This window comes from Stenella coeruleoalba (assembly GCF_951394435.1).
Source record: "Stenella coeruleoalba genome assembly, chromosome: 5".
NCBI classification, from domain to species: Eukaryota; Metazoa; Chordata; class Mammalia; order Artiodactyla; family Delphinidae; genus Stenella; species Stenella coeruleoalba.
In genome coordinates this window covers 75103610-75117340 of record NC_137150.1, presented here as the reverse complement: position 1 = coordinate 75117340, position 13731 = coordinate 75103610, and the positions used below count along the sequence as shown (strand labels likewise).

At 43.1% G+C, this 13731-nt stretch overlaps 1 protein-coding gene across 16 annotated transcripts in view; it reads left to right on the top strand.

Annotated features, from left to right (window-relative positions):
- Positions 1–13731, top strand: part of KALRN (kalirin RhoGEF kinase) — a 642647-nt gene that overhangs the window by 332165 nt on the left and 296751 nt on the right. For 11 of the 16 annotated variants that reach the window (XM_079922555.1, XM_079922558.1, XM_079922554.1 and 8 more), the window contains exons 11-12: positions 1776–1967; positions 12873–13081. In XM_079922555.1, coding sequence (XP_079778681.1) covers positions 1776–1967; positions 12873–13081 — 401 coding nt within the window. The remainder of the gene's footprint in view (positions 1–1775; positions 1968–12872; positions 13082–13731) is intronic. The other 5 variants (XM_079922559.1, XM_079922563.1, XM_079922560.1 and 2 more) reach the window with 1 other exon arrangement.

Below are 13731 nucleotides of genomic sequence, written 5' to 3'. Positions count from 1 at the left end.
AGTTTCTTGTCAGATGGCATTCCTTAAAGATCCACTAGGGCCTCTCTTGGCATCCCCTGAGGCCATGACAAGCGTTCGCTGCAAGCCTGCTCATCCTCTGCAGTTCCATCAGGAAGCTGGGTCAGCAGTCTCTGGGGTCTTCACCTGGTGTATTAGTGTGCTAGGGCTGTCGTGACAAAGTACCACACACTGGGTGACTTAAGCAACAGAAATGTATCGCCTCACAGTTCTGGGGGCTAGAAGTCCAAGAACAAGGTGTCAGCAGGGTTGTTTTTTTCTGAGGGATATGAGGGAGAATCTGTTCCATGCCTCTCTTACCTTCCAGCGATTTGCTGGCGGGCACTCTTTGGCATTCCTTGGCTTGTAGACACATCCCCCGATCCCCGCCTTCAGCTTCACACGGTGTTCTCCCTGAGCATGTGTCTGTCTCTTCATGTGACATTCTTTTTTGAAAGACAGTAGTTATATTGAATTAGGGGTCCACCCTACTTCACTATGACTTGATCTTAACTAATTACATCTGCAATAACTGATTCCAAATAAGGGTCCCATTCTGAGGTACTGGGGGTTAGGACTTCACCGTGTGAATTTAGAGGGGACACAATTCAACCTTTAACACCCAGGTCTTCAGGTGAATCTAAAGAACTCTATGGGGAGCGGAGGCCACTTCAGATATGTGCAAAGTAAAGCACCATACAGTCATCACTCCAAAATCCATTCTAGTTCTCCACTCACTTTGCGTTCGATCCTGACTGTTTCTGCCGCCGGATTCACACCATCACCAGTAACCACTTGTTCACCATTCTGTAGGTCATTGTGCCGCTATAGGGGTATTAAGAAATATAATGTACACCTGAGTCACCAACTCTAATCCAGGGTCTGTCTGGAGATCTTTTTTAAGGGAAGCCTAGTGAGGAAAGTTGTATCCGTGGCATACGTGTAATAACTGGAATATAGGTATTGTGGAGGCCGTGACTCCATCCTGATGGACAATAATTACAAGTTGGTTGCCTTTTAAACTGCTCTGGAGGATACAGACAGGGATTGGGGGGAGAGTGTGTGTGAGAGTGAGTGTGTGCATGTGTAAATGTGTGTGTGCCTGTGGTAGCTTAAGATAAACAAAATCACCAGACTCATCCCCAACCTTCCTGCGAGCTTTAAGCCTTTGCTGGGTGCACGGGGAGTAGCCTGCATCTCCTCACTCTGGCTGTGGCTGCTTCCTTCTGTCGGTTCCCTGAGTTGCTGACCCTTTCCCCTCCGAAGAGATAGCTCCCTTCCAAAAGATAAACACCAGTAGTTACAAGGGACTTGGGGGAAAAGTCGAGCAAGTCTCCCAGTTATTATTTCCCTGGCGTTCTCATATAGAGACCCAGCCGATCTTCGTGGAGGAGGTATTTCCAACTCTGGCAGTTACAGCCTGAGATGGGAGGGCAGTGATGGATCTCCGTAAGGGTAGGGGGTCAGGGCGCACGGCCAAGGAATGGGGATTCTAGCATGTCTCCTCGCTTCTTTCCAGGCACGGCCCACCTGGGAGAAATCCCAGGGATGCAGAAGGCACCTAGCTAGCGCCCACTTGTTCCAAGCTGCCACGCAGGCTGCTGGCTTGCCGAGAGGCGGTGGGTGAGCTGGGCGCTGAGCTCCCCCGTGCCAAATCAGGGAGCTCTGGGCTCGGCGCCCACGCCCAGCTCTGGGCAGCCCGTGGTGGGTGCTGGGCGAAGGCGCGAAGCTCGGTTTGTGACTGCAAGTTGACTTTCCCTCACTGTCGTTGCTGGCAGAATACTTACACCAATGCGGACAAGCTCCTAGAAGCGGCAGAGCAGCTGGCTCAGACAGGGGAATGTGACCCGGAGGAGATCTACAAGGCAGCTCGGCATCTGGAGGTGCGCATCCAAGACTTCGTGCGTAGGGTGGAGCAGCGGAAGCTTCTGCTGGACATGTCCGTCTCCTTCCACACTCACACCAAAGAGGTAAGGGCAGCGAGCAGAGGAGGGGTGTTGGCTGGGCTGCTTTGTTCCAGCGAAGGTCAGGGCAGTTTCCTAGCCGCCGAGGTCTGCCTGGGGTCCTGGGTGGTCTGGGGATTACTAGCCTCCTAAGGTCGATGATATTAACAGTTTGCCCCTGATAACCTGAATCGAGGTCTCTACCAATACGGGGCAAAATTTCCTCCGCATCTCTCGTCAGGAGGGGGCTTGGGAAGGCAGGTGGTTTAGGGAGTCTGCTAGAGCATTTAGTCTGCAGCTGGAGGAATTTGGGGATCCCTGGTATAGAAATAGTCGCCGTAAGAGGCAATATTAGAGGATCAGAGACTCCCTTCCCACCCCACACCCAATTTTTCTTGGTTGCTGTTTCCTGTCAAAAATTAGAGTCCTGCAGAACTTTGATTATCTTTGCTACCAGCAAGGAACATACAGAGTCTGCAAATCTGTTCTATGTTTTTATTTTATTTTATTTTAAACAGAGGATTAAATCTTCTTAATGAGGTCTGCCACAGGGTGCTATCAAAGTGAAATGGTCCTCACCTTTCTCATCGTGGAGTGACAGCCATTAAAGGAAGGGGGGACTGGGGTGCCTTCCATGCAGGAGGAAGCCAGCTGGGCTTAAATCCGGTCCCCAAATCATTCACAAAGTGGAGACAGGAGAGGGGAGGATGGATCACGTTGCATTGTTGGCAGGGCAGAAGGGCCCATAGAGAGGAGGAGGGTTGCAAACGTGCGGTTGCTCTTCGGTTCTGATTAACACGGGGCACTCTGAGATTGAGTAAGTGGCCAGTGAGGAGGCACGTTGGCATCTTCTGTAATAACACCCTTGGCAGATGAACTCATTATGTGTGTGCATGCCTGTGTTCCCCCCAGGAATTCATTTGAATGGAGTATTAATTAAAGTTGGATTGTACCCTAGTTAATTAAGTTGATTTTTGATATTTGAAATGCATTAAGAAGCCTGGCTGTTACTCCTTCACAGGCTTTTCTGACACTTTGTAGGAATGAATGCAAATCATTGCAGTGCCTATCAGAGATAAACATGAAAAGATAATGTTTTCTAAACTGCGATTCCCCAGGCAGATGAAGGGCTGGGGAGCCCCGTGAAGCTGGCTCTGCTTCCTCTCTGTGGGAGCCCCGTGAAGCTGGCTCTGCTTCCTCTCTGTGGGACCACTCTCTGATGAGTGTCTGCAGAGCAAGGGGATTAGCTTTAATCCAGGTCTTCCTGCCTGGCTGTCTGCTTGCTTGCGGCTCACCCAGTTCTTAATAATGGTCTCAGAAACCAAAGGCATGTGTATTCTCTTTTAATTATGAGCCTGTGGGTGAGAGAATGGAGTATGAATGAACAGGCGTCATGTTCCTTGTGAGGGCTGTGAGGGTGTTGGCTGCCTAGGGAGGTGATGCATGAGGTTAGTTTCCATGGAAGTGCCACTCCTGAAAAGGTGACTGAGGCTCCCAGGAGCCCTTTCTAGCGGCATCTCCCACCTCTGTACATGAAACTAGGAGGCTGGGATCCAGTCCAGATCCTGCTGCTATAGAACCCTGTGAGCTTGTGCAAATCACTGTGTCTCTGGCCTTGGGTTGCCTCATCTATAAAATTATGCAGTCGGACTCAATGGCCCTAAGGCCCCTTATGGTTCCAATGTGAATTCAAGATTCCTTTCTTTTTCTTCTCCTCCTCTTCTTCTTTATTTGATACTGATAATAATAATTAATAATAATAATAAATTAAGCCTGAGGTGATACAGGTGATTTACCTAGGCTAAAGATTTGCTTTATGGTAAGCACTCAGTGTATATTAGGTAGTAGTTTTTTCTAATTGAGTACCTACTAGTTGTTAGACACATACATCATCTCGTGTAATCCTCATGAGAATCTCACGATGACAGACTCTATTGAACATATTTTCAAATGGGGAAACTAAGGCCCAGAAAAGAACTTGTCTAAGGCTGCAGAGCTGCCAGTGCAGCAGAGCCTTGAGCCATCTCCCTAAACTCTGCACACATGCTCTTACCTGCTACCACACATTCTGTCCTCCTTTTTCCCTCTTGTATCTCCTCCTGTCCTCTGCTCTTCTTTCTTCTCCTTGCTCATTTTTCCTCATTACCTTTTCAAACCCCAAAGCAGGGGCTTGATGGGGAGGGTAGCTCTTAGCTGAGAAAAGCAAAGTGTTCCCAGGGCTGGGAGTGTGGCACACAGGAATAGTCGGGGATGCAGTTATTAACCATTGTTTTCCCAGAGAGCTTTCAAACCTTGCTAAGCCTGGGGTCTTATTTAAACCTGAGACTTGTTTTCCCACCGTGGCTCAGCGTATACAACCACATTCATATCAAATAGTACCAAAGGGAGCAGCATGATCCTGGGAGCAGGTGAAGAAAGGGAGAGGGAACTAAAAGGGATGAGCCCCTACAGTGCGCTTGACTATTTATCTGTCTAGTCGATAGCCATGAGAATTGTCATTTTTTATTCTAATTTTAAAGATCAGAGAAATTAATAATTTGTCCAGGGTCTTGTAATGAGGATGTCGTAAATGTAGGGACTGATCCCAAATCTGACTCCAAAGCCCATGCTTTTTCTCATTTGCCTTTCATATAAAGGCCAGGAAACAGAGACTTGGAGGACTTTTCTCCACCAGGGAATTCATTGAGACAGGAGGCTGTCAGGAAGTAGCATAGTCTCTTTTCTTCGGGACCTCAAAATGTGAGAGAAATTAGGAGCAGTCCCGCGTGGGTGCAAAGGGATGTGTGATTGTGAGGCTCTTTCTATTCAAGAGGTCTGCAACTCTCAGATCATACAGACTCTGACTTTTTTTTTCAGGATGGAAAGAAAAACATCATTTTGAGTGGCTATTGTGGAGGGGATGCTCACGGGGGCCATCCCACAGGACTTTATATCTGCATGTTTTCTCTCAGCTACTCTCCCATCCCCAAACTAGTCTGTCTGAGGCCCCTTTTAGGCAGAGTAGAGAATAAGACGTGTGTATGTGTGTACACACTTAGGCATATGTGTTATACACACACCTGTTAAGTACAGCAAGATCTTAGATGCCAGGGAGGTCAGATTTCCAGATCTAGATCTTCATTGAGCATGCTGTGTGCCTTTGGGAAAATTACATACTCTCTGTTACCCTGTGATAATTATGTGATGACTATTACAAAATTGAGTAGTACAATACTAATACCCATTTTTTTCCTAGCAGAAAACTCCTCCCCCCCAAGTTTATTTTTAGAGCATCTCTAATGCCGGGTTAATAAGGAACTTGAGGACTCAACTCAGGCATCATTTTTCCTTGAAATTCTTCCCTGGGGCTTCCAACTTCCCACCCAGACGGGACAGGAGCACTGTGTGCATACCTCATCAAGATGCTGGGATCTCACTGAAGTGACTGGAGCTTCCTCGTTAAATTGGAGGTGCTCAGATGGAGCGTACACATGCGGGTTTAGATGTGTAGATACAGATCCTACTGTATATTTCTCCTGCTGTGTCAGATACATAGTGATGCTGAATAAATATTGAACAGGTTTACTTGACAATGAGAAATCAGTCGTTCCTCCTAAAAAAATAAAAAACAAAATTTAAAAAGGCGGGGGAAGCCCATTCAATCACATGGTTCGTCTACTCCAGTTCTTTGACTTGAACTCTACAGACAGTGAAAACAAAGAAGGGCAGGTGGGGAATCTGAATTGCCTGTGGGGTCTTTCGTCTAGAGCCTGTATGGCAGGCAGAAATGGATTATTAGGGCAGAAGTCAGCATCCTTGGATGGGCTAATGGAGAAGGAAGTCCCGTAGTTTGCTCTTTCCCTGTTCTGTTTAATACCTCTCAGGACACACCACCTCTCAAACCTTGCTAAGTGTGGGTCCTGTGCGATCCGGGTCTGTTAACTCTCGACTCCTTCCTCTTGACTCTATAGGCAAACTTCTGGCATTTTACTCAAGGCAAGATTAGTAGCCAAGTTTACTAGTCTACAAGTCTGTGAGGGAATTTTGAGTTGCTATGGATGTTTTTCTCCCTTACAGTAAATAGAGTGAATATTATTATATATATTATATATTCAATTATATTCGATTATAATTCAAATATAATTGGCCCTTCCTGATAATATAATATATGTATAATATATAATATAATATATTATAATATTCAATTATATAATATATAATCTTCTGCTCAGTTTTGCTAAAGATGTACTCTAATTAGGACCAGAGAGGAAACCGAAGGAAAGTGTGAAGAAGACATCCTCCAAGCTCATTTCTTCTGCAGATTGAAGAGTCTGCTTGATTCTGTTTGCCTGCTTTGTGAATTCTTGGTGACTAAAGGAGTCTGGAGGGTTAAAGCCTTCTAACTACTTCACTGCAGTGTTATTAATAACCTTGAATACATTAGAAACCATCTAAATATTCCATGTTAAGTGACTCATTAAACAAATCATAGTAAATCTATAGAGTGAAATATTCTACAGTTATTATAAATCACACTGTCAGAGATCGTGAATGGCATGAGAGAGGGCTTGTGGTATAACATATAAAAAACTGTATATCCACCATGGCCTCAATTTTGATCACACACATAGAATAAAGGCTAGAAAGCGGTATACAAAGAAGCTAAGAATGTTATGGGTGATTTAATTTTCCTTTGCATATTTTATTTGTTTTGTAAGTTTTCTTCAATGATATTTTCAATTGAAAATCAGGAACAATCTCAATAAATGTTATTTTATAAAAACAAGACTTCCCATCCCTACTTAGAGAGAAGAGCTACATAATAAGGAGAAGAGACAAACATGTGCTTGGAACCTTCTTAAGTACCCAGAACCTCAGCTATTAACACAAATTGTGCTGAACTTTCAAATGTCTTCTTTTTGCCTGGGGACAAGAGGCCAGCTGGCTGTCTGCTGGTCTGGAGAGCTAGGGGAGGATATAGGGAGAAGCATTTACCCAAGTCCTCATTTTCTTTGTCCAGGGAAAAGGCATTTGTAGCAAGTGTCATCTGCTCTGCAGAGATTGTCCAGACAGAATTCTCTCTCCTTGCTGTGTTTCCATGGAAATGCTGCAGTTGCTGGGTTTTCAAAATATCCATTTTTAGATATTTTTGCAATCATAATATGAGAGTCAAATTAACTAAGGAACGTGGCCAAGATAATCAACCTCAGCTCTTTATTAGGTAGTTTAATTAAATGCCCATTTCCATTTGTTTATAGCCCAGTGAAATCATTCTTTCATGCTGTTTCCTTCTCAAATAGGTACACACACGCATACCACAAATGCCACAGACACTCACGTATATACATGTTTCTCTACTCACCCACTGTAGAACCAAAACTAAATCAGTCTTCAAAAGACATAATGGCCTCAAGAACAAAACAGCTTCATCCTCTATTTCAGTTGCCAAACTGATATGGTGTTTATTTAAGAAATAAAAGCTGGTAGTCAATGCCAAAGAAAAATGATTTCTTCAGAATGAGGGAGGGGCGATTCATCCTGTGGGATTGGTGCTCCTTTCTGCATCTCTGGGGGTCAGCCAGTTGTATCAGCACAATGGCTGCCAGAGCTGTGCAAATGGTACAGCCAATCAGCAGGAGAAGGTGATGGAGTAAAATCCTCTTTCCTTAACCAGTCATCCCTAAGCCTCATTATTTCTACAAATCTCCTAGTTTCTCCCTTCTTTGTCCCTCCCTGCCCTTTTCAGTTGCCCTTTTCTCAGGCTCCCCACTATGCAAGCAGAATGGGGTCCATGCACTGGTCCTTCCTGAACTCACTGGTTTCAGTCTTAGAGCTCACCTTATGTAGGGCATTGAAAGGCTGCCTTAACTCTCCCCCTGCCAAAGTTCTAGAAATTCTCAAATTAGGCTCATTCTTTTGGATGTAGGTATTTTTGGCCACAATTACATGTGTTCTCTGAGAGAAAGGGCACATAAAGCCATCTCAGTGTATATATATCAACATGGAACAAATAGTTATTGCCAAACAGAGAGCAGAACCCTGAAAGAATGGTCCTCGTACAGGTGTGTTTGATCAAGAAGAGAGGGTCTGACAATCCTATTTCTACGTTGGCTCCATCTGTAATTTTCCCTTTTTGTAAGTCCATGTCAGATTTGGGGATCAAAGTTATGCTTGTCTCATAAAACAGGTTGGGAAGTAAATACTACGTTTTCCTATTCGGTAGAAAAAATAAAAAAGAGGAGAGGGTCTGGAAATGGGTGAAACAGGAGGTTCTTTCTGGGGAGCAGGTGGGTTGATGGCAAAGGTGCAGTGCTAATATGTTAGACTCTAGATAAGCAGAGGGTTAAGAGGATGTGGAAGACAGTAGGAAGAAACGTGGAGGCTGCTCCCAAGCTGCTTCACTCACTCCATGATTTCACCTTGTTCTGGCAATGCCTTGTGATAACTTGAAGTGTGAGATCATTCTGACTCAGTCTCATCGGCTCCTGATAATGAGTAAAGTAATAATAGACGTGGCTCTCTGATTTGTATTCCTTTCGAAGCAGTCTAGGTATGCTCTTCAAGGATAAGTCAGATAGAGACATACACAGAAGGAAACCTACAGGAAATTTAGACAGTAGAAAAGTTACAGCCCAAGGAATGGAATATGGATCCTTACTCATAGTTCAGTGACACTGACGTTTACGTTCGTTCCCTTTATGCTTCAGAGGTGCTTACAACAAAGTTATGAGCATGCGATTTAAGCTTGTTGACACCAGGGGGTGACTGTGTGCATGTTTCTCGGGATTCCCTGTGGCTCCCTACTCAAGCTTTCCAGGTGGTAAATAGTAACTTGGTGGTGCAATGATCCTTGAACCGTTGCGAACTTTTGGTGTCTTGGTGTGAAAGCCGTGATTGCAGTTCTTCAGTTTAGAGAATCATTTCTATTACTACCCTCTTCTTTACCTCAGTTTCTGAAGAGAAACCATAGCGTGTTAGAGTTGGAAGGGATTTTAGAGATAAGTGAGCGAAATCACAAACACACACCTACACAAACACACTAATGCACCTGCACTTTAAGTATGAAGTAATTGAAGTAAAGTAGTTTTCCCATGAGTATAGAACTAGCCAGACAAGGGAAGAATCAAGAATTATCTCCAGTAAATATCAATTCCATTCAACAACTCCTTTCTCTCTGGGTTGTTTTGTTTTGTTTCTACAGAAGGAAAAATAGAGAAAAATGTCACTAACCCTTTGTCTCTGGTGCTGTAATCCCCTTGCCTTTCTCTGAGTCAAATTCCCTAGCAATTTTATTTGACATTTTATCCTCTTGAAGGTAGACTGGCCCCTTCCTTTCCTTATCAGGCTGCTGACCACTGGGCTGAGCGGCATCTAACGTTGTACTTGATTGTTTATCTCTTAGCTGATTTTCCTTAGCAGTAGGTTTAATCTGCCTTAGACAAGAGTTTCTTTATAATATAGTAGACTATATGGCCAGAAATCTGAGAAATCAACTTCAATTCATTAATCAGAGAATTTTGGTGGGGAGGACACAGTTTTTAAATGATATTGACTCCTGAGGTCAGTGTATTATCGGACGTACCCAATCTTTCTCTAGTCTTTTTGTTTGTAACACTGACACCTCATCTTTGGCAAGTTTGGTCTTTGACTGTCCCTACAATTTAGCTGTATGACCACCAGGCGGAGGGAGTGTCATGAGTCATGGTGGATTTCCTCAGAAGACAACGATGCTGACTTTCTTCCCTAGACCTACACCAGAGGTGTTCAAGTTTTTGTTAAAGAGGGGGGGAAAAAGGAACTCCAAGCTGTGAAGCCATTAAAATAGCTTAAGGATGGTACTGAGAATAAAATTATCCTAAATAAAATAAAATTCTCAAGATATCTGTAAGCCTTTGTCTCTTATTCCTGTAATGGGAGTGCCAGCCTCATCCTGAGCAATCTTCCATCTCAGTGCCTGTCCTCCGTTGACACATTAAGTTTATTTTTCTTAAGTGCCCTGCTTCTTGTCCACAATTTTAATCTCTCTCTCTTCACATAGTCTTTTCTTTTCTTGCTTTTTTTTTTTAAAGAAATATCTGGACTTTTCAGTCTCTAGGCTTTCTTTAGATATCCCAGGACAAAGCTGCAAAAACAGAAAAGAGGGGCCCAGCTCATCCTAGCATATTCGAAAGACCAAATCCAGTATTGATCTTGTGCCAATTTCAAAATGAAGGAGTATTTCGAACTTTCCCTCTGTCTTCTAGTGGGAACTAGAGGTGGCTTGCATGAAAAATACCTTTTAAATATAATAATATCTAGCACTTGCATAGCACTTACTATACGCCAGGCACTGTTTCTAAGTGATATAATACATCTGTGTGCGGATGTCTGTGTGTATGTGTACAAATAAATACATATGTATATATATTTATTGGTATATATATAAGTTATGCAAATGTAGACTGTGTATATATATCTGCATACACACACGTATATCTCACTTATTTGTATGTATATGCACACAGACATAACACACACATATATATCAACTTATTAGTAATCTTTACAACTCTGTGGGTGTAAGAACTGTTACTGTTCCCATTTTATTTACAAGGGAAACTGAGGTGCAAAGACGGTAGGTTACTTACTCAAGGTTATATAGGAAATATGTGGTAGAACTGGGGGTTGAAACCCTTTCGTTATTTCCTTCTTTTCTTTTCTTTTTTCTTTTCTTTTCTTTTCTGTTCTTTCTTTCTTTCTTTTTTTCTTTCTTTATTTTTTTAATTGAAGTATAGTTGATTTACAATGTTGTGTGGGGTCTGAAACTCTTAACTACTATGCTATATCGCCTCTCTATACAATAATTTTTCAGAGATTCCATTATCTCATACCCAAGGACTTCAGCACATCTGGAAAATGGTTTTGCTCTAGGCAAAATGACAGCCAGAAAGTCTGAAGTAATTTTAAGTTATAGTGACCAATATCCTGAACTTCCTAATTTCATACTGGTTTGAAATGTATACATTCATACCTGTAGGAATATGTATCCCAGCTTAAATGGTCTGGAAAACTTGTTTTGTGTTTTACAACAAAAACTTATTTGTAAAGAAAATAAACTGAATTAATTACAACCAGACACAAGCTACTAAATGACAGGAACACTGAATAATAATAATTCGTATTCCTTATAGCTATCATCACAATGTTATAGGCTTATTGATAATGCTATTTGTTTATTTAAAGCATTGATAATAAGTAAATAATTTATTTCGCATAATCTTTGAAGTGAGCAGGGCAAATCTTATTCTTCCCATTTTGCAGATTAGGAAACTGAGGCTCAGAGAGGTTTTTGCCTGTCCAAAAAGAACATTCTTTATACCCCATTATTTGCTACCTCGAGGGCTCGTTAATCTTGTGAACTCAACCTCTTCTGCTGCACTTAGGGCCTTTCCTCTCTAAAGAACAAAGAATAACTTGTCCAAGATCTGAAGACTATTTTTGTCTCTCTTTTAATCCCTTGTTCCAAAGGCCATACCATGATTTATCATACTGAGAACCAACAAGATGAAATAGTATTCTTAAGGTGAATATTTATCCATGGTTTTCTTTTTGTTTTTTTTTTTGTTTGTTTGTTTTGTTTTTTTGGGATACGCGGGCCTCTCACCGCTGTGGCCTCTTCCACTGCGGAGCACAGGCTCCGGACGCGCAGGCCCAGCGGCCAAGGCCCACGGGCCCAGTCCCTCCGCGGTATGTGGGATCCTCCCAGACCGGGGCACGAACCTGTGTCCCCTGCATCGGCAGGTGGACTCTCAACCACTGCGCCACCAGGGAAGCCCTATCCATGTTTTTAACATGGGAGACTTACAGAATGTTAGAACCATAAGGTAACTAACCATTTTATTTTATGCTCTCCCCAGCCTATTTTACACACGAAGTCTTGGAGAGCAAAGGGTATAGTGATTTACTCAAAGGCACCACAAGTTATAGGAAGAACAGAGGCTACAATCCACATCTCCTGGCTCCTTCTATGAATTTTTTCTCTCTACTGGCTTTTCTCCTGGTAGAGCCATGAGCTTATCTTTCCTGCTAGTCAAGTGAAGATTCCTTGTTTCTAAGCAAACATCAGACTCATCTTTCCCTCTACAATTCATGCAAATGCTCAATGAGAGCAGTTAGAAGAGGAGCACTGTGGCAGGCCACTGGAGATCTATTTTCAGTATGAGGAAGAGCTATTAATAAATGAGATTTCAGTAATTCAATTCAACTCCATCATTTTCGGTACTTATTCCATTCAAAATGCTATACTTAGCTCTTTTAAAGTTGTCTGACCAGTAATATCATCCTGACTGCATTTCATCATCTTGAATATCATGGGAGAAATGTCTCATAGTTACATTGAAATTAAGATAAGCTACGTCTTTAGCATTCAACTTTCTAACCAAGCAAGCAATCCTGAAAAGAACAAAATAATTTAGCATAGCACATATTTTCTTAATTAATCTTCACTTGGTTCTTACTGAGTGTCACATTCTTTCTTACATATTTGTAAAATCATGATACATTTCTAGGAATCAGCATCTAGCTACCTGGAGGAAGTATACAGAGCTGTCCTTTATGAAAGATGAAATAATATTTGTCCATCACCAGTTTCCTGTTCTTCCCAGTCGCTCAAAAATGAGTGAGCTTCCTGCTCTAAGACCACAGTTTCCCTAAACCACTGGGAAGTAAGGCTGAGGGTGGATCCTGTCCTTCAGGAATGCCAGCACTAATGGAGTAAACTTAACAGAGATGCGTAGTGAATACAAATACAGAAATGTAAACTGACCGTAGGGGTGCTGATTAGAAGGACAGTCTGATACCGCACTGACTGGTTGAGGGTAGGTTGGGTGACCTCAGTTCCATACTCTTGCCCTTAACCCCAGCCCTGGCCTCTCCCACGTGCCCTGAGTGGAGTCTCTGCTCTCTCCCCCGCAGCTGTGGACATGGATGGAAGACCTTCAGAAGGAGATGCTGGAGGATGTCTGTGCAGACTCAGTGGATGCGGTCCAGGAACTGATCAAGCAGTTCCAGCAGCAGCAGACCGCTACTCTGGATGCCACACTCAACGTCATCAAGGAGGGCGAAGACCTTATCCAGCAGCTCAGGTCAGCGCCTCCCTCCCTGGGGGAGCCCAGCGAGGCCAGGTCAGCATGGGCAGTGCTTTCCAGTGGGAAATGCCTCGGACTAGACGCGAGATAAGTCATCATGTTCTGGTCTTGGCTCAGCCGCAGCCAGCTTTGTGGTCTTGTGTGAGCTTTGGTTTCTCCATCTGTCAGATATAAAAGTGCCTGCACCACACCCAACTTGAATTTAGAGTGGAAGAGTCAGTGGAAAAGCTCTGATGGTTCAAAGCATTATGTATCATTGAAGACATTATTCAGCGATCAATAAGTAATATAAATACAACAAAAATTTAAATAAATAGTATCTTCATTAAGAATGATGGCATATTTGGTCATGTGGAGAAATAGCCATTGTGGAATATAGTGTTATGTGGCATCTGTTCTCAGGCTGCCTCTGAACTCTAGTGCTCCAGTTGGGGAAATGTAACCCCAAACGGTTGCCTTTGGCCCTGTTAGAATGTAGGGAGTGTGTGATGTGCCACTCTGCTCTCCACTTACCCACATATGACCTTTCCACCATTCCTTGCTGCCCAGAAAATAAAACTCCTTCTCTATTGCCCTAAACAAAAATAACTAGGAAGGGATCTTAGAAAATCCTACCTGATACCTTATATTCATTTAGAATCATCCACACCATTGCCTCCTTTCTGTTGGCATCAGTGTCTAGTTTC